Source organism: Oncorhynchus gorbuscha, linkage group LG24, assembly GCF_021184085.1.
Source record: "Oncorhynchus gorbuscha isolate QuinsamMale2020 ecotype Even-year linkage group LG24, OgorEven_v1.0, whole genome shotgun sequence".
NCBI classification, from domain to species: domain Eukaryota; kingdom Metazoa; phylum Chordata; class Actinopteri; order Salmoniformes; family Salmonidae; genus Oncorhynchus; species Oncorhynchus gorbuscha.
Window position 1 is genome coordinate 30,004,326 of NC_060196.1, and position 26,731 is coordinate 30,031,056.

The 26,731-nt window shown below is 42.8% G+C and overlaps 2 protein-coding genes across 6 annotated transcripts; one reads left to right on the forward strand and one right to left on the reverse strand.

Moving 5' to 3' along the window:
• The first annotated feature begins 1,734 nt into the window (after positions 1 to 1,734).
• Positions 1,735 to 11,487, forward strand: LOC124013086 (flotillin-1-like). Of its 2 annotated transcripts, XM_046327238.1 has the most exons (13): positions 1,735 to 1,908; positions 2,503 to 2,563; positions 2,830 to 2,905; positions 3,046 to 3,136; positions 3,609 to 3,752; positions 4,508 to 4,627; positions 4,752 to 4,847; positions 5,374 to 5,526; positions 5,637 to 5,818; positions 9,544 to 9,589; positions 9,883 to 10,020; positions 10,275 to 10,439; positions 11,152 to 11,487. In XM_046327238.1, the coding sequence occupies exons 2-13, from the start codon at positions 2,521 to 2,523 to the stop codon at positions 11,170 to 11,172; spliced, it is 1,275 nt and encodes a 424-aa protein (XP_046183194.1). In that variant the 5' UTR covers positions 1,735 to 1,908; positions 2,503 to 2,520; the 3' UTR covers positions 11,173 to 11,487. The 2 variants fall into 2 exon arrangements, with proteins under 2 accessions (XP_046183194.1, XP_046183192.1); XM_046327236.1 differs by having other exon boundaries at positions 2,503 to 2,905.
• Positions 11,488 to 14,508: 3,021 nt separating this feature from the next.
• On the reverse strand, positions 14,509 to 26,247 carry LOC124012742 (zinc finger protein 384-like). Of its 4 annotated transcripts, XM_046326663.1 has the most exons (12): positions 26,107 to 26,247; positions 24,765 to 24,832; positions 24,185 to 24,440; positions 23,834 to 23,956; positions 23,306 to 23,344; positions 21,452 to 21,603; positions 20,664 to 20,740; positions 20,266 to 20,490; positions 18,583 to 18,750; positions 17,440 to 17,518; positions 17,062 to 17,220; positions 14,509 to 16,147 (listed from the first exon to the last, which is right to left on the reverse strand). In XM_046326663.1, exons 2-12 carry the CDS (start codon positions 24,825 to 24,827, stop codon positions 15,779 to 15,781), a joined length of 1,710 nt encoding a protein of 569 aa, XP_046182619.1. In that variant the 5' UTR covers positions 24,828 to 24,832; positions 26,107 to 26,247; the 3' UTR covers positions 14,509 to 15,778. The 4 variants fall into 4 exon arrangements, with proteins under 4 accessions (XP_046182619.1, XP_046182621.1, XP_046182620.1 ...); XM_046326665.1 differs by lacking the exon at positions 24,765 to 24,832; XM_046326664.1 differs by lacking the exon at positions 23,306 to 23,344.
• Positions 26,248 to 26,731: the final 484 nt, after the last annotated feature.

Consider the following 26,731-nt stretch of genomic DNA (forward strand, 5'->3'; position numbering starts at 1 on the left):
TTCTCTGCCGTAATGAAAGGGGCCGGAAGTAGAGAGGGAGTGCCGCGTCCCGTCCTGTCATCACTGTCCTGTTGGAGCAGGCCATGGAATCAGCACACTTGCTGTCAAAGATTTTCTAATGTATGACTTTCCTGCCATGCATCCTGTAAGACTCCTAAAGAATTGGCTATTAATGTAAAAATATTTTGTTGGATAATATTTTTCCCCCTATTAGATGTGAAAACAGTCCCTATAATAACAAACTAAAAAGGGATATTATGTACAGTTATTGATTACCTGAAATCAGATCAGCCAAGACAAATCATTGACATATTGATAACCTTATTACAATAAATGCAAATATGTTCATCATCCAAAATATGAGTTTAAAACAAATATGCTTTAATGACGCTGTAAGTAACATAAAACTTTCCAGGACATAGACATGTCTTATATGTGCAGAAAGCTTAAATACTTGTTAATCTAACTGCACTGTCCAATTTACAGTAGCTATTACAGTAAAAACAATACCATGCTATTGTTTGAGGAGAGTGCACAACAACAAAAAACATTTATCACGGCAACTGGTTTGATACATTCACATCTGAAGGTAAATAATGTACTTAAATTCAGTAATCTTACTTTGATTTGTCATCCCGAGAGTCCCAGAGATAAAATGTAGCATAGTTTGATAAAATCAATTTTTATATTAAAATGTAGTAATTGGGTTCTACCCCTGCTGTCTCTGGCTCCACACCCACCCCTCCCGGCCATCTAGATGTGTGAAAGTTAGTGTATAAGCTAATGATCCATCATATATGACATCCCTGGGAGTGTGTAAACTTACATTTTGTAGTACCATATCATTTCTGTATGTTCTCTAAAATGTTCTTGAAAATGTATTAATTGACCAATTCGGCACATTGTGCAGTATTACAATGCTCCACTGGATAAATAGGAAACTTTGCACATACACTGCTTCCATCTAGTGGCCAAAATCTAAATTGTGCCTAAACTGCAATATTATATTATGGCCTTTGTACTGCATTTCAAAGATGTAACATTTGTATTATTTTTTTTACCAGATCTAATGTGTTATATTCTCCTACATTAATTTCACATTCCACAAATTTCAAAGTACTTTCTTTCAAATGGTATCAAGAATATGTATATCGTGGCTTCATGGCCTGAGCTACAGGTAGTTGGATTTGGGTATGTCATTTTAGGCGAAAATGTTTCAAAAGGGTCCGATCCTTAAGACAATCATTCAATGCGGTGGTTGCATGAAGCAAAACATTCAAGTACAACCTGTCACATTGGTGCCGTGTCCCAGATCACAGCAGGTTGGCCTCACTTGAAACAAGTTGGGTTGCCATCAGAACACACACACACACACACACACACACACACACACACACACACACACACACACACACACACACACACACACACACACACACACACACACACACACACACACACACACACACACACACACACACACACACACACACACACACATCCTCTTTTAAATAGGCATGATGCCTCCACATCCATCTAATGAGATACTGACACAACAAAGAACAAAAGGCAACTAAATTGAATAAAGTCAATAACTTTGTTGATATAGCTAAGTAATTCGATTGTGTATCCTAAATGCAAAAGTATTTCACACTGATCATTGAATGAAATCCAATTCACCACCTCACCACAAGATGGCGACATCACATTTTGCAATGGGCGTGAGACGATGGATAGACGCTTTTGACGGGAAGAGCTATAACGGGACGGGCAGAAGCTTCATATATACATACTGGCATTGGACAGACGACAGCAAGAATAACACTGCTGTATTTTGAGAGCCAAAAACAGTATTGCTGCATTGCATCTATACATTTGCATTCTGCATTAGTTCATTCTGTCAAATTGGTAAGTGATCGGATATATTTTGACTAATCTTTAGACTGATTTGATGCATCTCGGGTTGCAACATAAACAAACATCTGTGGAGTCTGGCAGAAATTATACATTTGTATCATTGCTAACACACCCCTGCATGTTTTATGAAAATCGTATTTGCATGTGTTTTGATACATTTGTTGATACAGTACATGGGCGTGTCTTCTATGCGCTTAATCAGCTAAATGTTCTGGGTGTGCTCGTGATACGGATGCTGCGCAACATTTATGCAGATTCAATTAACTGCAAGTGATGTCTGCTGACCCCTTGGATTTTCATGGGGAATGTTACAATAGTTGTAATACTGACTATCTGCTCAGATTCAGATTACATCTTAATAGAATATATTAAAAATGTAGTAATATTTAGTTACTTACAGCAGCTGTACCAAATTGTTATTATTAAACCAACTGTATAGATTTCATGCTGTCAAGCATGACTGATAAATTACAAATGCTTCAGCAATAGGCCAATGTAAGGCTCTGAAGTAATCCACTGCCTGGCCCACTGCTTGGTATATGAAATGGTTTAATTAAATGGTGTGTTTTTTTGTTGTCTTTACAGCATCTGAGGAAGAAAAACATGTTCTACACGTGTGGTCCAAATGAGGCTATGGTGGTGTCAGGTCCATTCTCTAACCCAATGTTTCCCAACCCTGGTCCTCCAGTTCCCATAGTGCACATTTTACTTGTAGCCCTTGACAAACACACCTTGTTCAACTCATTGAGGGCTTGATGATTAGTTGACAAGTTGAATCAAGTGTGCTTGTCCAGGGTTACTCGAGGACCAGGGTTGTGAAACAGTGTAAACATGTACAATTAAAGAGCTGTAGGATGGTAATAATACTCTCATGTGTATCTCACCCCCCCCCCCCCCCTCTCTGTTTCCCAGGGTGCCTCCGTTCTCCTCCAGTAATGATTGCTGGAGGCAGAGTGTTTGTGCTTCCCTGTTTTCAGAAGATCCAGAGGTAAAGTTTCTTCTCCTGGTCATGTCTGCAAACACACATGGTAATGATCTGGCCATGTATTGCCATCTGCCTTTGTTTTGGGATATCATACCACGACATTGTGGAATGACCATATCTCTCCCTCCTTTCCTCTTGCCCAGGATCTCCCTGAACATTCTGACGCTGAGCGTGAAGAGTGAGAAAGTCTACACCCGACGTGGGGTTCCCATCTCGGTCACTGGAATTGCCCAGGTTAGTCTCTCCGTATTTCTCGGTCTCCATTTCTGCCTGAGCCAATGAAAGTACACCATTCTGTCAAATCACCAGTCATTTAGACCTGTTTAGACACCCTAGTTTTGAACACAAGTGTAAGGGCTCTCTTTGATTAGGTAGGTAACAAGTATATCACTAAAACTGGCTTGTGTCATTCATTTATGCACTAGCATTAAATTCTGAAATACCTCACTCTCTTGTGCTATGGACAGGACAGAGTAACCTTGCCTGTTGCAGTGTTGATACAGCTACTGCTGCTGTGTAGTTGGGTAGTGCACAGCAGATGCTTCTGTTTGTTTAGCACTGTGCACACCTGAGTCGTGTTCATTAACTACCCCAAAAAGACTACAACTACCCGAACTTGCTCAGGAATGCCCATTTTCGTTTTCTGCTTAAAATTTTTTTTTTTTTAAATGTTCATTTGCTATCATGTGTTCCCTCCTCCGTCCAGATGAAGATCCAGGGGCAGAACAAGGAGATGCTGGCCGCAGCCTGTCAGATGTTCATGGGGAAGTCGGAGGGCGAGATCGCCCAAATCGCCCTGGAGACGCTGGAGGGCCACCAGAGGGCCATCATCGCCCACCTGACTGTGGAGGTAAACTTGACAACACGAGGGGGTGTGGGTTTTGACCTTTTTAGCACAGCTGTGCCGCGGTCGTAGGTACAAGATGAAGCCGAGTACCGCCGGCTACCCAATCACAATGCTTGTTTTGACCAACCCGTTGTAAAACAACTGTTTTGCAAGATGTCACAAACAGATCTGGGATCAGGCTACATTAAAGCAGTGCACTCATTTTAGTCCAACATAGAAACATTTCGGCACTATTTTGCCTTCTTCATCGGTACATGAGGTAAACTGGACAGCACCCTTACTGGCCACATCCACAGTTACAGTTGCAGATAAACAAACAGCACATTATAGATGCTCACTCATTTCAATGCAGTGAAGCCATGACCAAAGCCAAGAGCTATGGCCAGAGACACACTCCCCTATGTATTTATATGGACAGTGAAGCTAAAACTTTTGATTTGGCTCTATACTCCAGCATTTTGGAATTGAGGTCAAATAATTCATATGAGGCAACAGTACAGAATGTTGTAATTTGAGGGTACTTTTGTATGTACCGTAGTCAGCACATTGCACAGCGGAACTGTCTAGTTACACATGCAACAGTTGTATATACATCAGTACCATAGTCATATGGATATCTGTGTCTGGCTATGTGTTCAACAACTTGTACATAGTAACACGATGGAGCGGGAACACGGCAACTTTTTACCGTCATGACAATTGCACTAAACACAAGCATATCAACATTGGTACGAACCCAGTTATTTCACCCCCTCCAGGAGATCTACAGGGACCGTAAGAAGTTCTCAGAGGAGGTGTTCAAGGTGGCCTCGTCCGACCTGTTCAACATGGGCATCAGCGTGGTCAGCTACACGCTCAAAGACGTTCACGACGACCAGGTGTGCTTTCTCGCGCTCTTCTTTCAATGGAGACTCCATTGATTCAACTACTCCAATGCTGGATAAATAATGAAGCCTAAACTAAAAAGTAACCAATGTTGTTCTCTTCCTCTCTGTGGTTCAGGACTACCTCCACTCCCTGGGGAAGTCCAGGACCGCCCAGGTGCAGAAAGACGCCCGCATCGGAGAGGCCCAGTTCAAGCGGGATGCTGTGATCAGGGTGAGCCACCTGTCCCTTCTCTCTGCTCTCTCCTCCTTTCTACCTTCTTCTCTTCTTGCGCCCTTTATCCTGTCCCTTTCTCTTGTTTATTTCTGAGTTCTCCATCACGTTCCTTCGCTGTGTTTTCCCCTATCCACTCTTGGTTTTCTCTTTTCTCGTACTCCATCTGAACCTTTCCTTCTCCAATCTCTCCGTGTTCCTTTTTATACTTCCCGGGGTTCTCTCTCTCTCTTTCTCTCTCTCTTTCTCTCTCTCTCTCTCTCCTTTTTATACTTCCTGGGGTTCTCTCTCTCTCTCTCTCTCTCTCTCTCTCTCTCTCTCTCTCTCTCTCTCTCTCTCTCTCTCTCTCTCTCTCTCTCTCTCTCTCTCTCTCTCTCTCTCTCTCTCTCTCTCTCTCTCTCTCTCTCTCTCTCTCTCTCTCTCTCTCTCTCTCTCTCTCTCTCTCTCTCTCTCTCTCTCTCTCTCTCTCTCTCTCTCTCTCTCTCTCTCTCTCTCTCTCTCTCTCTGTGTGTGTGTGTGTGTGTAGGAAGCCCATGCCAAGCAGGAGAAGATCTCAGCCCAGCACGTCAATGAGATCCAGATGGCCATGGCTCAGAGGGACTATGAGCTGAAGAAAGCATCCTACGACATCGAGGTCAACACCAAGAAGGCAGAATCTGAGATGGCCTACCAGCTACAGGTATGTCCATAATATTGCACTGATACTTGGATGTATTGTAAAACACATAGAAATGGTCATAGAGAGTACTACTGAGATCTTGGGCTTACCATTTGAACCATCCCCGTCAGGTGGCCAAGACCAAGCAGCTCATCGAGGAGGAGAAGATGCAGGTCCAGGTGGTGGAGCGCTCTCAGCAGATCATGCTCCAGCAGCAGGAGATCACCCGCAAGGAGAAGGAGCTGGAGGCCAAGGTGAAGAAGCCTGCTGAGGCCACGAGATACCAAATCGAGAAGCTGGCCGAGGCCCAGCGGTGAGTACCAGATAGGGTTGGGCTGATATATGATTAAATCGAATGTTGTGGTATGCAAGACGATATATCGTGATGTACAAGATTATATCAAATCAAATGTATTTATAAAGCCCTTTTTACACCTGCAGATGTCACAAAGTGCTTATGTAGAAAAACAGCCTAAAACCCCAAATGGCAAGCAATGCAGATGTAGAAGCACGGCGGCTAGGAAAAACTCCCTAGAAAGTCAGGAGCCTAGGAAGAAACCTGGAGAGGAAACAAGGCTCTGAGGGTCTGGCCAGTCCTCTTCTAGCTATGCCGGGGGAGATTATAACAATATATGGACATTAAAACTTCTTATGGCTGGGGGGCAGTATTGAGTAGCTTGGATGAATAAGGTGCCCAGAGTAAACGGCCTGCTCCTCAGTCTCAGTTGCTTATATATGCATATTATTATTAGTATTGGATAGAAAACACTATGAAGTTTCTAAAACTTTTTGAATGATGTCTGTGAGTATAACAGAACTCATATGGCGGGCAAAAACCTGAGAAGAAATCCAAACAGGAAGTGAGAAATCTGAGGTTGGTTGATTTTCAACACAGTTGCTATTGAAATCCCATTGAGATATGAATAAAGTTGCACTTCCTAGGGCTTCCACTAGATGTCAACCGTCTATAGAAATTTGAATGAGGCTTCTACTGTGTTGTGGGACTGAATAAGAGCAGAATGAGCCAGGTGTCTGGCATAGAGCCATTTCCTGGTCACGCGCATTCCACATGATATCCACTTGCGTTCCGTTGCTCCTCAAGACACAAAGGAATTCTCCGGTTGGAACTTTATTGAAGATTTATGATAAAAACATCCTAATGATTGATTCTGTACTTAGTTTGAAATGTTTCTTCGACCTGTATGTAATATACATTTTTAAAGTTTTTGTCCGAAGTAACACTCGACCAGAATGAGCGTTTGGATATGTATACCAAACGCGCTAACAAAAGGAGGTATTTGGACATAAATAACGGACATTATCGAACAAAACAAACATTTATTGTGGACCTGGGATTGCATTCTGATGAAGATCATCAAAGGTAAGGGAATATTTATCATGTAATTTCTGGTTTCTGTTGACTCCAACATGGCGACTAATTTTATTATTTTTCTGAGCGCCATGTCAGATTATTGCATGGTTTGCTTTTTCCGTAATGTTTTTTTGAAATCTGACACAGCGGTTGCATTAAGGAGAGGTATATCTATAATTCCATGTGTACAACTTGTATTATCATCTACATTTATGATGAGTATTTCTGTTGAATCGATGTGGCTATGCAAAATCACTGGATGTTTTTGGAACTAGTGAATGTAACGCGCCAATGTAAACTCATATTTTGATATAAATATTAACTTGTTTGTATTGTGTAACATGAAGCCCTATGAGTGTCATTTGATGAAGATCATCAAAGGTTAATGATTAATTTGATCTATATTTGTGCTTTTTGTGACTGCTATCTTTGGCTGGAAAAATGGCTGTGCTTATTATGTGGCTTGGTGGTGACCTAACATAATCGTTTGTTGTGCTTTTGCTGTAAAGCGTATTTGAAATCGTACACTGTGGTGGGATTAACAACAAGATTACCTTTAAAATGGTATAAAATATATGTATGTTTGAGGAATTTTATTATGAGATTTCTGTTTTGAATTTGGCGCCCTGCACTTTCACTGGCTGTGGTCATATCGATCCCGTTAATGGGATTTCAGCCCATTAAGGGGATGTTAAAGTGTTAAGGCCAGATTGTTCGTCAAGATGTTTAAACGTTCATAGATGACCAGCAGGGTCAAATAATAATCACAGTGGTTGTAGAGGGTGCAACAGGTCTGTACCTCAGGAGTAAATGTCAGTTGGCTTTTCATAGCCGAGCATTCAGAGATCGAGACAGCAGGTTCGAGAGAGAGTGATTGAGCGATTGAGAGAGACAGCAGGTCTGGGACAGGGTAGCACGTCCCATGAACAGGTCAGGGTTCCATAGCCGCAGGCAGAACAGTTGAAACTGGAGCAGCAGCATGAGGGACAGACAGTAGTCATCAGACCAGGTAGTCCTGAGGCATGGTCCTAGGGCTCAGGTCCTCTGGGAGGGGAGGGGGAGAGAGAGAATTAGAGGGAGCATACTTAAATTCACGCAGGACACCAGATAAGACAAAAGAATTACACCAGATATAACAAACAGACTGACCCTAGCCCCCCGACACATAAACTATTGCAGCATAGATACTGGATGCTGAATTAGAGGGGGTCGGGGGACACTGTGGCCCCGTCAGACGATACCCCCGGACAGGACCAACCAGGCAGGATATAACCCCACCCACTTTGCCAAATCACAGCCCCCACACCACTAGAGGGATATCAACAGGCCACCAATTTACTAGTCTGAGACAAGGCTGAGTATAGCCCACATAGATCTCCTCCACTGCATAAGCCCGAGGGAGTGCAATACCAGACAGGAAGATCAGGTCTGTGACTCAACCGACTCAAGTGACGCACCCCTCCTAGTGAAGCACCCCTCCAAGTGACGCACCCCTCCAAGTGACACACCCCTCCAAGTGACGCACCCCTCCAAGTGAAGCACCCCTCCAAGTGACACACCCCTCCAAGTGATGCACCCCTCCAAGTGACGCACCCCTCTTAATGAAGCACCCCTCTTAATGAAGCACCCCCGCTCCTAGTGATGTACCCCTCCAAGTGACGCACCCCTAGTAGTGACGCACCCCTCCTAGTGACGCACCCCTCCAAGTGACGCACCCCTCTTAATGAAGCACCCCTCTTAATGAAGCACCCACGCTCCTAGTGATGTACCCCTCCAAGTGACGCACCCCTAGTAGTGACGCACCCCTCTTAATGAAGCACCCCTCTTAATGAAGCACCCACGCTCCTAGTGACGCACCCCTCCTAGTGAAGCACCCCTCCTAGTGAAGCACCCCTCTTAATGAAGCACCCCCGCTCCTAGTGATGTACTCCTCCAAGTGACGCACCCCTCCTATTGAAGCACCCCTCCTAGTGAAGCACCCCTCTTAATGAAGCACCCCCGCTCCTAGTGATGTACCCCTCCAAGTGACGCACCCCTCCTAATGACGCACCCCTCCAAGTGATGCTCCCCTCCAAGTGACGCACCCCTCCTAGTGACGCACCCCTCCTAGTGACGCACCCCTCCTAGTGATGCACCTCTCCAAGTGACGCACCCCTCCCCTCCTATTCTCTATTTGAACTTTTCTAATCAAAACAGTGCATTTCTATCAGTTAGGCTGTATCAATATGCTGAAAATGAAGTCTAAATGAATTAACTAAACCTTATTGTTTTGCGTTACTAAGGTTATTTAATTAGAATGTGACTAATATCTTAAATAAGTTTTAAAAAATTTCCTCGTCTGGAAATATCTAGTCATTAATGGCACAAAATGATTATATTGGATATATCGCGATATTTGGAGTAGCATAACGTAGAAGGGCTCTCCCCAAATATCGCCCCAACCCTCGTACCAGCCACAGGTCTCAAAATGACCTTTCACAAATTATATATAGCATTTTGTGAACAATTTACTGCGTAGACATTGAAAATATACTAGATATTAATGCGTTCCATGGAGTACGTGACAGAAAAACAAATATACAAACTATACTGAATATGTACTATGTACTTTATACTGTACACCTAACAGGCAAAACAAGGTGTAAATAATTGTTTTTTCCCCACAGTGCACAGCTCATTATGGAGGCTGAGGCTGAGGCAGAGTCCATTAGGGTGAGTGTGTCTATAACTATCACATTGTTACTATAGGACTGTTACTGCTCCAAGCTTGTTTTAACCCTAAAAGCAGTTCATTCTTGTGTCTGGGACTCGTATAAGCAGAGAGCACTTTCACAGTAAGAGAAGGCCATGTTTACCACACTCAAGTCTTCTAGCTTGTTTCATCAATACTACTAAATCCTGCCGTGAACTTATGATAAGTTACACCTAAAGAAGCCGTAACAACATAGTATGTCACAATAATAAAATCAAACCGTCAAAAATGTTCTTCTCTCTCTCTATCTCAGATTAAGGGTGATGCGGAGGCCTTTGCTGTGGAGGCGAAGGGGAGAGCCGAGGCGGAGCAGATGGCCAAGAAGGCCGAAGCCTTCCAGCAGTACAAGGAGGGAGCCATGGTGGACATGCTGCTGGAGCAACTACCACTAGTAGGAAAACCTTTTTAAGACATAGAGCTCAAATACACACTTAGGGGGGAATCATCATTTGAGGTGTGCGCATTCAAATATTGCGCAAGTCATGCATTGAATTGAAGATTTGCGTGAAAAAGTCATACAACTCAAGTGAAGTTAATTTGAATGCCGAATTGCACGTCGTTATAGAGTCCGACATCTGAGCCCTGGGGCGAGCTTTTGGGCTGAGGAACTGGGCGAATAACTGTATGTTCTCTGACCGCCTCTAGATGGCGGAAGAGATCAGCAGGCCTCTGGCGCAGGCTCAGAAGATCACCATGATTTCCAGCGGGGGTACCGAGGTGGGCGCGGCCAAGCTCACAGGAGAGGTGCTAGACATCATGACCCGCCTTCCGGCGACGGTGGAGAAACTGACGGGAATCAACATCTCACAGGTGAGACAGCCTAACCAACGATGTGTGACGTATTATATAACAAGAGGACTGTTACTTGTCCGAACAACAGTTTTCTCAGTAGGTCTCCAATTAATGAGCCAGTGGTTACCCCCACACAATATAGTTTTATTGTCACATACACCGGATAGGTGCAGTCAAATGTGTTTTACAGAGTCAGCCGTACTAGTACAGTGCCTGTGAAGCAAATTGGGGCTAAATGCCTTACTCACGGGCACATGGGCAGATTTTTCACTTTGTGGGCTCAGGTATTTGAACCAGCGACCTTTCGGTTGCTGGCCCAGCGCTCTAACCACTAGGCTACCTGCCACCCCTGATCCAGAGTTATATTTCACAGATTAGGATGTACAAAATGACTTGCCAGATAACTGTGACAAACACAGATCTATATGTATAACTCTTCATTCTACGGTTGATAAAGAATGCTCAAGGTTAATATGGTCACTGTAAGCATCAAGTACAGGATAGTACATCGTGCACATTTCCGTTTACTATTGTTCGTAAATGTTAGTCAACCTAGTTGGCTAATTCGCTGATCCAACTTTGTGAATCCCTGCTCCTGTTGGTGTTCTATGCTAAGGCTTCATTTTCTCTCTTTCTCCACCCCCCCCCCCACACACACACACACACACCCTCTCGCTCTCTATCTCTCTCTCCATCTCCCTCTCTCTCAACCTCTCCTTCCATTCTCTAGGTGACAACTCATATGGGCTGAGGACTCCGGTGCTCAGGCAAACCTATTTCACAACCCTGTCTACTACCACAGCCTTTAACTCTCTCCTCAAGTATGTTATGCCAAAAAAACATGTTGCCCTACGTAATTATTGGGACAGTGAAGCATTTTATCTTCTTTTGGCTCTATTCTCCAAAAGTTTGGATTTGAAATCAAACAATGACTGAGGTTAACGTGCAGACTGTTAGATTTTCATCCATATCGGGTGAACCGTTTAGAAATTGCATTTTGAATTTTGGAGTCACTTTTATTGTAGATAAGAATATAATATGTTTCTAAACACTTCTACATTGATGTGGATGCTACCATGATTAGGGACAATCCTGAATGAATCGTGAATAATGATGAGTGAGAAAGTTACAGAGGTATAAATATTATATCCCAAAGTCATGATAACCTCTCATCATAACAATAACAGGGGAGGTTAGCATTTTGGGGGGTTATTATATTTGTGTGTCTGTTACTTTCTCACTCATCTCATTATTCACGATTCATTCAGGATTGTCTCTAATCATGGTAGCATCCACATGCATGTAGAAGTGTTTAGAAACATATTCTATTCTTATTTACAATAAAAGTGACTCCAAAATGACACAATACATTATTTACCATTCATTTCTATTGGGAACAAAATCATCTGAAACCCAAAACAAACAACAAATGTATCCAACAGATTCGTAGGGTCACAAGCTTGATGTGGTCATTGCTGCTATGAACATGGAAACCAATACTAACCGTTTTACTACTTTTGAAGTATAGAGTCAAAATAAGAAAAAATTATTCACTGTCCCAATAGTTATGGAGGGCACTGTGCTGTGTCTAGTATCTACCCTTCTATCAAGCCCCTCTTCTTTCCATGTGCCTTAATGCCCCTTTCTCTGCCTCGCTCACCTTTCACCTCTTTGCGTGTATATTTGTCGCATGATTCCCTCCTTCATAACTGGCTGTGTCCACTGCCTTGCTGCCAAACCCTAAGTGCATCTTAACTGGCGAGTTCAATGTAAACGCAGTCAAATCCTCCACCCAGTATTCATTTTTTCTCGGTGCTCAGTCTTACTTATCAGAGGCAAAGGTGACCTGACCAAATCTGTATTTTTCTTTCATTGTTTTTAATGTTACCGGTGGTCATTTTATTCTGACGAAATGTCATTGGTTAAGAGAGAAATGCCATGGCTTTGTTCGTACTACATTTGAGTAACACGGAATGTGCAAAATATGAACCATTCAAAGTATTCATCGTGCTAATCTATACCTGCAAAGGCTTTTAGGAGAAGTAGTGTGAAATAAGCCAGTCAATTTAGCTGTTGTTTTTCTATATATTATTATTTTCTATGGATTTCTATCTGCAAAATGTGTGCTTTCCCATTTACGTGTGTCTACATTCACTGCTACAACACGCTATTTACGACACTGCCTGTGTCTCGCACCCTGAAGGATGCGGTTTAATCGCTAGTCTTTAGAAAGGTCAAGCGGATTATGTAGCAGCTCTCACAGATGTGACTTGTATTCATTTTGTCCAGAGTGCTAGGCGACTGGTTTACTGCTCTGTTATAGCTGTCAAACAGGTCATTTGACGTTATAATCATGGAACTATTGCACTTCTGGCCAACACTACATAATGTGATGTTATTCACATTGAGATGTACTGTTCGCATTGAAGCTACGCTGTTATTAAGGTGGTCCTCAGATCAACAGAAATAGTAGCTGTGGAAATGAATGATAAAGGGAGGAATTTTCAGTTACAAAAAAAGTGATTGACATCAGAAGTAAAAAGAGGTGTCATATGTAAAAAGAAGCACTTCTGAAATCAGGTTGCTGTCTCTATTTGAGAACCTTTCGTAGCCTTAACTGAAGCTAGCTGTGTTGTATTGTACTACTAACAGACGTAACTACTAGTACATAATAGTATGATATACAAGTATTGAGTACATGGAACATATGTGGTGACGTTGCATTTCATTAGAGGAAAGGTCCTTCCTCATGTATACTGTATGTATGACTGGTTCAATCAAATGTCCCCTCTGGGGGTTGAATAAAGTACTATCTTACCGTTCAATCAATGCCTCAGGTCAGTATGTTCAAGGGAAATAAGTCAGATAGCATAGCTTGCTAGCCCTGTGTGTCTCATGGCATTACAGGGTCTAATGAGACGACTGACTCGGTATAGGAGGAAGTGAGGTTGACAACTAACTTGCCTTATCTCCCTCCACACATTGTCACCCTCTGCCTCACCGTCGCCACATAAACTCCCTCTTATGAATAGATTTTTTTTCTCCTTCATTTTATATTTTTATGCGAAACACGAGACATTTGTTATATTTAAGGGTGTTTTTTTCAATATGATTTGTCAGGAGCCTGAATACATGTGTCCTAACAGGTACTATTATAGCTCAGCAACCAAACCAGGAACTGTACCAGAGGTTCCAGTATGGGAATATTTTAGATGTTGTAATTATTGTTGAAATGCTACTACTGTACCTATTTTAGTGAAGTATTATCCGATTTTTTGTTCAATTTAGTTTGAAACATTTTAGACTGTACACAAAGGTAAATAAAAAAACTGATTTCAAACATATGATTTTGTTATGTCAAGTTGTCACATTTATCTTCATTTATGAAGGGCCTTCTGAGCTCAGCGTGTTGGCCTGGTGTCCCATTCAGTTGTATCAGAAGACCAGAGTAATCAAACATCCTTATCCTTACTAAGTGTTACCTTGTTTCTGTGTTGTGTCTTACTTTAACCAGGATATCATCTATTTTCATGGTTGTCCCTTGTTTTACCAATAAATAATACCAATAGTTGCTTATTATATATTCTTCTTATTCTATGTTGAGCTTATTTCAGTGAAAACCAAAGAAAGTTTGGGAAAAAGTTACTTAACTTTTTTTTTTTACTTAATCATGGCGAGTAGATCAGTTATTAGAATAGTGTGTTTTTTACTTTGTTTTTGAGGACTTGCCAAAATGTAAATGTGCCTCTATTGTTTTCAAATTGCTGTGCACTGGTGTCATGAAGAACCCTGTAGTTTGTAGGAAACGTATACCCTTAAATTATATCAAATACAGCATTCCTTTGATTCCAAAACCACTACTCTCGTCTTCTTTGGTGTGTGTGAAGGTCATGAAATGGGCATGGCACAGGTTATGGCAAATTAATGTCCCAAACACAATCACCTAGCGAACCATTCCAACATACAACATAATATTTATATTATTTTAATGTATAATTGACCTATGTACTGTACATTGATACAATACCTCCAAACTGACTTTCCACAGCATGTCTGCATGCAGTAAAAGGAGAATCTGACAGCAAGCTTGTCATCTCCGACTGTCTCACTTTATTGTCCTTACAAAGAGAAACAGTCTCTTCAGATGAATGTGTACTATGCATATACAGCAAGTGTAGCATAAGGGTAGTTAATAACAGTATTAGGAGCAATAATAACGACACTAATAAGAATATTGAGAACTGTGTTATTTCAAAAGACACATAACAAAGTACAAGGATAAGGACAAGGATAAGATAACCGGCCAATCACGAGCCTGTTCTATAAATAGAGAGAACAGAATAGAGCTCTGTGATTGGACGGGTTAGAAATACATGTCAACGATTCGTTACTTTTGGAGTTCTTGTTTTCTGGTTTACTTTACAGAGGCAGAGATTAGGAAGTACATCATTCCCTTTTTTTTTGAATGAAAAAAATCATTTCTATATATATCTACATAGATTACAGTATCTTCCAATCGATAATAACGAGGATAACATTGACACAATAAGAATAATGTAATATTCAGTATGAAAGGTTTAAAAAACAAAACTTAAAAAAACTTGTTAACAGTACCTGACAGCCATTTCAATGTTTCAGCACGATGCTCCTTTCTCCCCCTCACCCCCTGCTTTGCAAAAATGTGTTGGGGAATATAGAAAATGATCCTTCTTAAATACAAAATCTGCTGTTTCTAGATGTTTCTTCTCACTCACATTCCTTGCACAATCTTTTTGCTTTCCCACGCCGTTCGCTGACACATTCCACTGTTGGTAGAAAAATACATACATATATGATAATATACATACAACAACTAAATTAAAGGATGAGAAACCGAAAAAATACGAGATTGATCAAGTGCCTTCTTTATATCAGACCCCCCCCCATTTTTTGTTCTCTCTCTCTTCCTTTTCGATGTCTTCTCCTTTAAGTGCATTCTTTGAACCATTCATATATCATCTCTTCATTCAATACTGGACTACATATCCCATGCTTCCTCTTCGTCTCAGGTAGTCCCTTCACGCCCTCCTTTCCTTATTCTCTGATTGGGTCTTGCATCGCCAAACCTCATTCTTCCATTCATTCCTTCGCCAACCCCAAGGCAGTGTAGTTTTTACTTAGTACTTTCTCCCTCCCAGTGGAGGCTGGTGGGAGGAGAAATCAGTGGACTGCCTCATTGAAATAGCTGGTTTCAAACACATTTGATGTGTTTGACACACGTTCCATTCCAGCCATTACAATGAGCCCATCCTCCCATTTAAAAAGTGACACCAGGCTCCACTCCCTCCCTCCCTCTCCATTCTGTCCATCCTCTCGCTCTATGAGTTCATGTGCTCCACCTGAATGGCTGAGGTGGACACAGTCAGGCAGAGGTCCTTATGGGCCGACAGGTCGGTGACGCTGACCGTCTTGTACTGGTGCAGGTCGAAGGGGCACGGCACGCCCTCCGTCTGCGGGTAGCTGCCTTGCTGAGGGTTGTTGGGGTTCTGGGGCTGGTTCTGCCCTGGGTTCTGCCCTGCCCCTCCGGGACCACCGCCTCCTATGTTTGCCCCGCTTCCTCTGCCACGACCCCTCCCCCTGCCCGCTCCTCCAGGAGTGTGACCCTGGGCCTGCTGGGCGGCGACGGCAGCCGCCACTGTGAGGGGGTCCGGGTTGTGCTTCCGCATGTGTTTCATCAGGTAGGTCTCCTGGAGAAGAGGAGAGAAAGAGGGTGAGCGAGATAGACAGTGCAGTGAACAATTACCATGCAGTGGGTCTTGAGAACAAAATGCAAGGGCTCGGCAGCACATACACTACTGTTCAAACGTTTGGGATCACTTAGAAATGTCCTTGTTTTTAAAAGAAAAGGGCCAGCATCCCGGAGTGATGGTTGCTGATAATGGGCCTCTGTACGCCTATGTAGATATTCTATTAAATATCAGCCGTTTCCAGCTACAATAGTCATTTACAACATTAACGATGTCTACACTGTATTTCTGATCAATTTGATGTTATTTTAATGGACAAAAAAAATGGGCGTTTCTTTCAAAAACAAGGACATTTCTAAGTGATCCCAAACGTTTGAACAGTAGTGTATGTGCTGCCGAGCCCTTGCATTTTGTTCTCAAACTTTTGAACTGTAGTGTACAAACAAACTCAGTAATATGTAGTCTATGCAAATGACTTGAAGGAAATATGGGCCGAGTGTATATAAACTACAGTGGAGGGGGAAACTGTTTTTAACTACATAGCCAAAGCCTACCTGTCCTATACAACCCTATGGGTTACCATCAAGCCAGACTACTGCTTGTACTTGTTGTTCAACTGTTTTCACTACCAACCAACTTACTACCTGAAGTAGTCAATTGAGTAATCTAATACTGCAGTTACTGAAAGAAGTACATACAATGAATTAGTCTCCACCCTCACAATTCCCTAGCCCCCCCCCCCCCCCTAAATGATGACATTGCTGAGCATCCCTTCCATGCAACAGGCCCCTCTCGAAAGTGGAGGCCTTGCACCTAGAAAGCAAAAAGTGGGTGTGACACTTTAAGGGGTGGGACTATATGTCGTTTGAGGAGGAGGGTAGAGGGAGGAGTTTTAGGGTGATTGGCAGGCGTACCGAGGTGTAGGCGCGGTTGCACAGGCCACAGGAGTAGAGCTTGGCGTGTTTGACCGTGTGAGTGGACAGGTGCACCTCCAGACTGGCCGCGTCTGTGTAACCGCGGTTGCAGTTGTGGCACTTGTACGGCTTGTCTTTGTTGTGCTGCCGGCGGTGAGACTGGGGGAAGCCATGAAAGAGTTAATGCATTAGGATTATTTAGACTATGATGTCATCACATCATTACGCTTCCGTTATTAACTGTACGTGATGATTTTAACTAAGCGACTTTTTGCTATGAGAAACGTACAACCAAATAAATGGAAATTGAGTTGATTATTGTCCAAATGTAAGATCTATTGGACTTGTGAATTGGATGTTGAGATGTAGAAGGCCTACCTGCAAGTTGGACAGCTGAGTGAATGCTTTCTCGCAGCCAGGATGGATGCACTTGTAAGGTCGGTCCCCAGTGTGAATCCTACAGAAGTGAAACACAGTCTGTAATGAACTACAGCTCCCACAAACCCCAGTAGCCTGACTACTTCCGTTACAGCATCACTCACTCCAAGGAACTGACAGGAACAAATAAATCAAAAATTCAAACAAAAATATATCTTGAATATCTCTTGGAAGGGGGTGGCAGCGTAGCCTAGAGGTTAGAGTATTGGACTAGCAACCGAAAGGTTGCAAGATCGAATCCCCGAGATGACAAGGTACAAATTTGTTTAACCCACTGTTCCTAGGCCGTCATTGAAAATAAGAATTTGTACTTAACTGACTTGCCTAGTTAAATAGAGGTATAAAAAAATTAAAGATCTAGTAAAAAGGCTGACACCAGGAAATGTCTACAAAAAGACCCTCCCACAGTGACACAATGGATAGACATCGAAGAAGAAATACACCACATGGAGCGTATGACCTTTGCTTTAAGAACACAAGAGGAGAGAGGTCAGGAACACTGGGAAAAATGGGTTTCGTACTTGAAAAAGGTCTAATTCAAAGATGTCAATGTAACTAATATGATGACGGTATCATGTGCACTGTAACGGACAGATCTTTTTTGTTGTTCTTTTACTTTATTTGTACTCTTTGTGTTCCTCAATAAAAACAAAGTATTAAATATATATATATATATTTAAAATCCCAATATCAAACAATTACTCTGATCAGAATTGGATGGGAGAGGTCAACATTGGAATAATATTCATATCTATTTTTCATGTAGGCTACATTTAAAAAAAGCATACAGGTCAAAGTGTAGGTGATATGCACATTGTCTACAGCCTCATGTCCAAACCCATGCTGACATGAGGGAGGCCCCAGAACATGTATTGAGACGTTCAATTACACATATATAGGCTGAGCGCTTTTATTAAAGAGGTCTGTGGGGATTAGGGGAAGTGTTGAACTTGAACGAGAAGAAAAGAGGATGTGAGAGACAATGAGTGAGAGGGAACCAATTAGAAGAAAAGAGGTGTAGATGGAACTACAGAGGTTGTGCCCTGACGTGACTGCCCACTGTCCCTGTTTAGTAGTGTTTACCTGTGGTGCTGCTGTAAGTGACTGAGCTGCCTGAATGTTTTCTGGCAGAAGGAGCAGGTGTAGGGCTTGGCCCCGCTGTGGATGCGGATGTGCTGGGCCAGGTAGCTGGAGTTGGCGAACGATTTGGAGCAGTGGGGACACTTGTGCGGTTTGCCCTCAGTGTGGTTTCTAACAAGGGGATGGGGAGATGGAGAGAGAGAAAAAGAGAGAGAGAGATTGATAATGTATCAAATCAGCGACGAATGATCCAGAGATCAAATCATAATCAAATCCCCCCAAATCAAGTTTTAGCGCAGTTTGATTGACAGTGTGCACTTTTTGGTTGTAGGAAAACAGACAGCAGGCACAGTCCCCCTTTCCTTTCTCTCTCTTTCTCGGGTCTCTCCACCTATGGTGTGCTACTGATGTTCTGTGGTCATTCTACAGAGGCCTACTGCTAAGGAATTTGAGTGAAGGCAAGCTCTTGTGTCTATCTTGACACCAAGGGCGAAACATCGAGAGGGGCTTGTGAGGGAGGATATGTAGCCTAATAGAGAAAGCAAAGGGTGCACTTCACTCTAACAGAATGGAGAGGCTGGGAGGAGGGGAAAAGCCATTCATTTAATTCCTCATAAATGTTCAAGACACCAAAGACTGGTTGAAGAGATGACAGAACAGATAGAACGGAAAGTGTCAGGGAAAGAAAATGAAGAAATCAGTATGGAAAGATGTGGTCGTAGGATAGCTAAATGTACAGGTGACGTGTCTGACAGAATTTATTTTACATTATGAAGCTGTTTCTGGTATAGTTTACCCAAAATTGCATCCTTTCCCCAAGGATGGACGTAACTTATTAGTCTTTGCTGTGGTTGTCCGGGTATCTAAAAGGTTAGAATGCAATCTGTCACTTTAAAGGGAGTTAACTCACCCCCTTCAGATCAAATGTGGTGTTCCACAGGGATCGATTCTTGGACCTGTACTATTTCTAGTTTACCAAACGTATCAAAACAACTTTCTCAGATTCTGTTTGCCAATAACATTAGTGACTTGAATTCCCAAAGAAATCTGCAAACCACACATAAAAAACATAGCCTCCAAGACAGCAAACAACGCCGATACAACACTTGGCAACAGAAAAACAGCACACACTCTACTTATAAAAGGGTCACTAACTGTGACATTTCGACAGAGAAAAAAAGGTGGTGCTGCTTTGTCAAACATCACCAGAAATATAAATATTGGGTTTGTTTATTCTAAACCTGTGGTCATAGATATAGTTAATGGGCATGTTTATTCTAAACCTGCGGTCATAGATGTAGTTTTGTTGGGCTTGTTTATTCTAAACCTGCGGTCATAGATGTAGTTATTGGGCTTGTTTATTCTAAACCTGCGGTTATAGATGTAGTACAATAAGAGGTTTTGTAATCAGTATTATTGGGAGCAATACTGTCTCATTTGATTTGTCGCAATAAAACCCTATGTAACTAATGCAGAGTTGTTATTCATATTGTATTGATCAAATTCAAAGTCAAATATAGATAAGTACATTGGTATCACTAGCACTGAATTTGTAGTGATAGTGATTGTCTTTTACTAACAATCCTTCAATCTTGTGTGACAGTCTATATTCTGCAGTCACCTATTCCCTGAAATTAACCAACACACACACACTCACACACATACACGCCAGGGAGGCAGCAGTACCGTGTGTGCTGCTGTAAGTGACTGAGCTGCCTGAATGTTTTCTGGCAGAAGGAGCAGGTGTAGGGCTTGGCCCCGCTGTGGATGCGGATGTGCTGGGACAGGTAGCTGGAGTTGGCAAACGACTTGGAGCAGTGGGGGCACTTGTGCGGCTTGGCCTCCGTGTGAGACTTGGCGTGGATCTGCATGTCCGACTTGCTGAAGAATGTCACCGCACACATCCGGCACCTGGAGGATGGGTAAGAGAGAACGGTAAGGGATGGAAAACGAGCGAAACAGAGATATACTGTTTAGAGATGAGGATATGTTGAATGGGGAAGAAAAATCTAGGGTCAACTTGGGTAACAAATGATGAGTGTTAAGGAGTAAAAAAGTATGTAAACACAAGGCCTGCAATCTACCTGTATGATTTGGTCCCGTCTTTGTTCCCATGCTCATCCTCATCATTTGATAAGTCATAATGGTCTGCAGTGTGGTGCTATAAACAAACAAAAACAATGTTGTTTGTTTAATAAACAACTCTTTGCTTCATTAATCCTGAAGTAATGACACTACAATAAGTAGCCTTAACACATTTTATCACTATGGATTGACTGGGGAGATGCAGTGATCTAACCTCCACGTAATACTGAAGATAACCTCCGTAGAGGCAGCAAGTCCCGCCTCTCCCCTCTCCTCATTGGTTCTTAGGAGCATATACCCACATGGGTGATTGAAAGATGAACGAGGTCCACACTCCAGTGTTGGTTGCAGTAAGGCACCTTAAAGTTGGTTGCCAACCGCCATATAAAACCCACAGAAATGACTAGAAAATAACTAGATTTCTCCATTTATCTGTGGATTAATTGTTGGAGTAGAGAACACACGATTTTGTGTGAATCAAAATGGGTAAAAATTCTACAAAATCCAGCAAAAAAAAAGGACCACGTACATCTAATGTAGAATAACAACCCAGTGTTTATATCCCAGGACAAAATAGCAGCAATAGCAAGCTAGCTAGCTAAATGTCCATGAATGTTTATGTGTTTCGACCTGTCCTCAAAATCAGTTCTGTTCGTTTTGATATTTCAACCTGCGTGGCCTGACCGCGTCTGGTGTGGATGGACATTATCAACATGCGCGCGATGGCACGTGCCCGGGTAGTCAGCATGTTAGTTCTTTTGTGACGTCACTTAAAAACTCAAATCACCTGCCCCCCAGCAGCCAGGTGAGCCAGAATCAACGCATCACTTCCTGGGGGGAGGTTGGCGCCAGCCCTCTGCATCATCGACTTCTTCTTCCTGCCCCGCTTCCCGGGCGTTGGCATGACAACAGGAGGGACGACCAAATCCTCTTTCTTGTCTGAAACAGGGACATAAAAACGGGATGGGGAAAGGAGGGAAGGGGAGAGAGGAATACAGCTCTCATTAATAGAGACCAAAAACCACACAACATATCCCATGGGCCTCTCTGCTTGGTGAGTAACATCCAAAGCGGTCTCTCCTGGTATGCAACGGTGAAAGCAACAACACGTGAGTGGTAAATCACCCCACAACACAGAGGCATTTTAATCTCTTCATATACTGGAACACCTGACAGACTTCATCGCTGCAAAAAAAGAATCGGTTACACCCAACTGCCTATTTGGACAGTGTTGCACAGCTACATTACTAAACAAAATTGATTTAGCTTTTTTTGAATGGGCCAGATACTGTAGTTTGTATGTTTTGGATGTTATTCCAAGACAAAGACTTTCATCAACTTTTTGATGATCACATTCATGGATGGAATTGCACCACCAGAGAACAAAGCGTCGCACTCCAGAACACTCCTTTGGTCCTCCAGATAACTTCCTTGGACCATTAGTGGAAGGGCATCAGATCATATTCTTCGACATTCAGATTGGGGTTTTTGGAGTCAATATAACTCATATAACTATTGGACCATCCACAGGTCCCAGATTTGATCATCTTCATATGTTGTGCAATTTATAGTGTGAGCTTAAATACAGTCTTCAGTAAAACACTACATCCAAGCATCCTGCATATATGAAGACATTTTAGACATTTTCTTCGTAGCCTATGACAGGGCTTACTGCAGCGTTTCCCAAACTAGGGGTCGCCTGATTTGAAAATGGGGTCGCGCTTGGTTCAGAGGTGCGCTTGGTTCAGTGACCTCTGGTAGCCGCTAGATGCGGTTGTAATAAACAGGAGTGGTTTCTCTTTTCTTCCTACACATATGGCTTTATCTTTTGAACGGTTTTAGCTGCAACATATTATGACCCCGTCACTGAAAGACAAGACTCCACATGTGTGGATGTGTCTGACGTTTCCCTCTATAATGCCCACATGCCGCGCAGGAGTCATTAGAATAGAGAGGACGGGACCAGACACTAAATCCTTTCTACACAGAAGACCATAGTGGGCGGCAGGTAGCCTATTGGTTAGAGCGTTGGACTAGTGACCGAAAAGTTGCAAGATCGGATCCCCGAGCTGACAAGGTAAAAATCTGTCGTTCTGCCAATGAAACAAGGCAGTTAACCCACTGTTCCTAGGCCGTCATTGAAAATAAGAATTTGTTCTTAACTGACTTGCCTAGTTAAATAAAGGAAAATAAATAAATAAATAAATATATATATATATATATATATACAATTATTGCCTGATGGTCTTCTGAACTTCCAAATACCTTTCTGATACATGTCAGTCACTTCAAACCACACTTCCTTACTGTTAGACTGATTTGTTATAGACTGTCATAGCCCCAATTAAAATATTATACAAAAAAAAAAAAAGATCAAAATGGGGTTGCGGGCCAAAACAGTTTGGGAACCTCTGCCTTGTATTATCTCAGCACAGACAAGTAATTTAAAACGCAACTCAACTGCACATCCAAACCAGGCATCAAACAGTCCAGAGTGCAGGTAAACACAACCATAGGACTGGCCATAGGCTAAGGCTGCAGATGCTTTACTGCTAAGCAGTAGGGATGGATGATGGCATACGGGGAGGAAGTAGTAGGCTAGGTGAGACAGGGTGGAGGGGAGATGGAGCTGGGTACTCACTGTGGCTGTAGAAGTAGAGAGAGGAGTGCTGGCTGCTCTCTGACAGAAACCGAGAGAAGAGGAGAACACACTCAACACACGGAGCTCACTACCCGGCTCGCTCCCTCTCTCTCTCTCACCGCAGAGGGTAGGGGGGCTGGATCAGGTCAAGGGTTAGTGGCTGACTGCTGGCAGCGTGTTGCCGGGGTTAGCTCAAGCAGCAATGTGTGTGTTACTGTGTGTTTGTTTGTGTGAGTGTAATGCATGTCTGTGAGTGTTGAGGATTGAAGTTTGTGATAAAAAAAATTTTTTTTAAAGACTAGGTGGTTCCACCTTTGCTGGGTCAGCCTATATCAACAACGGGATGAAATAAAATACAAATAAATGATCAAATTAATGTATGTCTGTATGTGAGTGTGTGCCAGTGAGTCTGCTTTGCTTGTTGATAAGCCAGGAAAGGTTTGCAAGCCACTCGGACACACAACCTATCACAGTGCGGGTTTTGGGGAATGGGTTTTGGGGAACGGGGGAATGCGGTGGAGGTTTTACCTGTGTTTGTGGGGTGTAGTGCGGACACTATCATGGTGTTGGCAGGGGGTCCGGGCACAAAAGATTGTGTGGAGGTGGGTTGAGAGACCAGGGTGCCTTGGGGAGTGGTTATCACTAGGCCCCCTGAGAGGGAGAGAGAGACGGTGACCTGACTGCACCACACCCCTCCCAGGGAGAGCCGAGACACACATTACACACACAATGAAATACTGAGAATGTTTAAGTTGGTTCTTTCTGTATCTTTCAATATATAACATGATTAGACCAGACAGAAACAGGGAGGAGACACGCATAGAACAACCAGAGGATAGCCAGACAAACTGACACTGGCAGCGTGTCTTGTTTACTCACCTGCCGTCATGATGCCAGTGGACTGGACGGGCACCACCGTGATATTCTGTGAGGTGTGCGGCTGGTGCAGGTGACCGCCTACGGCGTTCAATTGGACACCAGCGCCTCCACCTTCCTGTTTGGGCACCACCCGGCCTCCCGTGTCCATGGTGAGCACGGCGGCGGGATAGTGTGAGGAGTGAGGGAACGACAGAGAACCCTTATTGTCCGGACCCAACTGCTCCTTCATCTTGTTCAGGAACATGGCGTTTTCAATCTATCGTGGTGGGGGTCGTGGTTCGTAAAGGAGGGGTAGAAAAGAGAAAGACAGGCAATAGAGAGAATGGGGTGAGATGCCAAAAGGAAATGAGTAGCGGTGGTAGAGGTTGATAAGGGAAGTGGGAGAGAGGGGCAGAAGTGATCATTTGGGGAGGCCCGTTGTTTTGTTACTTACATATGTATTACAGTGGATTTGATGTTTTGCCATCCTCACCTAAGGTGTAAGCTCATTATTTGTTACCGTTAACTAACATGTATTATTTCTTTATTTGCGACACCACCATGTACATTTCAAGATAAGGTCCAGTAATAAGGTTTCTACCTGTCCTTGTACTGTGGGAACGGGAGACCAAAAGTATGATGAGTTGAAATGGGATTCTTCCATTATTTCTGTAATTGAAAAGCAACATAACTTATAAACACTTGCTCGCTCTGCATCGTCAGTTGAAACGAGACCACGCCCATCTCAACTGATGTCTGGCCAAAGTCCTTGGTCTCTTGCAACTGCTAAGTATATCCAAGAAGTTGAGTAAAAGAAATGTAAGAGTTTTGCTCAAGGGAATGGGGGACGTTGAACAATACAAATGCTGAGCGAACACTTTTCTTCACTGGCATGCATTTTGTCCACTGCCAATAGATTTAAATAAAGATAGAAAAGTGTGAGCCATATTGATTGAAAGTCTCCATGGCCCCCCGGACAGAGAGTGTCGTTGTTTGTCAGGATTGTAAATGGCATGTTACTGTTTACATACAAATAAATGCATGCAGAGCGAAGTAGTGGGGTTGTACAGAAAGCATGTTTCCTCAATGGCTACATATAACCTTCTAGCTGTCTACAGAGATCATAACAAAAAAATATGGATACATTGTATTGAATGCACAATAGAATATATTTTTCAATGCCATGCAACTCCCTGAAACATATTGGCTAGCTACTCTCACTGAGCTACATGGCAGGAGTGGGCACTATAAATAGCAAGGAACAAGTCTGTCATGGAAAACCATCCCGCTAGGTGTATAACGGGGAAGTTATTTATTGGAGCTTTGTAACACAATGCACCAGAAACAGAGACGTGTCTGCTAACAATTCTGATGGGGAATATTGAGTTATGTTAAGTTACAGTATTTCCTATCTCATCCCACACATAAGACAGCTTGCCAGCCAACGGGATAGCCAACACTACCTACAATAAAACACTATCTAACCTTTATTTTAGCTAACTGGCTGGTGGCAAGCTCGATAGACTACTATTGATGTTCGCTAGCAACAACAGAGGAGTGATATCTGAGCTAGTTAGGTAACGTAGAAACTACCTAGCTCCTTGAGGTTAGCTAGCTAACTGTAGCTAACTTGCCTCCATTAATTTCAGTATTGTTAGCTAGCTGGCTACTATGCGGCCTATTTTTAAGTCGACAATAAACAAATAAACTTCCGCTTGAAAACAACAATGTCACAACCCCTACGCCTCCATCCCTCTCCCTGTTCGTCACACTGTGAGAATAAAAAAAAACGAGAAAAAAAAACGTCGACGCCAATGCCCCTGTGCGAGATGCAGTTTCATGTAGACTTCCGGCTATCCAGACAGAGGGGAGTAGCAGCTCATATGAGTTGCTCTGTCAAACAGAAATAATTAACGATTGAGTAATAACTCGATGTTAATTACCGGTGTTGGCGATTCCCTCTCAACCCTGGGGCTCCCTCGGGTTGGGACAGTTCGGAAACTCAGTCCAAATCCGCCCAAACCCTCAGATTCTCCGAATTTTTTTTCCTCGATTTTTTTCTTTTTCCCTCTTGTGGGTCTGCTCCGCTCTACACTTCCGGTGCCTAGAAATCGATTTCCGGTCTTTGGGGACGTATATAACTATTAAAATTAATATGATCATATATTATATGATTATTAATATGAATTTATGATGATGTGGAATGTACTTGTTATTGCTGGTAGCCTTCCACTATTAATGATGGCTGATAAAAAGGTATACCACAGACTAGGCAAAGAAAGGGGTTCCCAAACTGGTTTCCCTGGTCTTATTCCAGAAAGGTGCAATTTTATTTTTTAAATAAATTATGCTCCCCCATCATATATGTTTTGGACTCTCTCTACCGCACCTGCTGTCTCTATCTCTGAATGATCGGCTATGAAAGCCAACTGACATTTACTCCTGAGGTGCTGACCTGTTGCACCCTCTACAACCATTGTGATTATTATTATCTGACCCTGCTGGTCATCTATGAACGTTTGAACATCTTGGCCATGTTCTGTTATAATCTCCACCCGGCACAGCCAG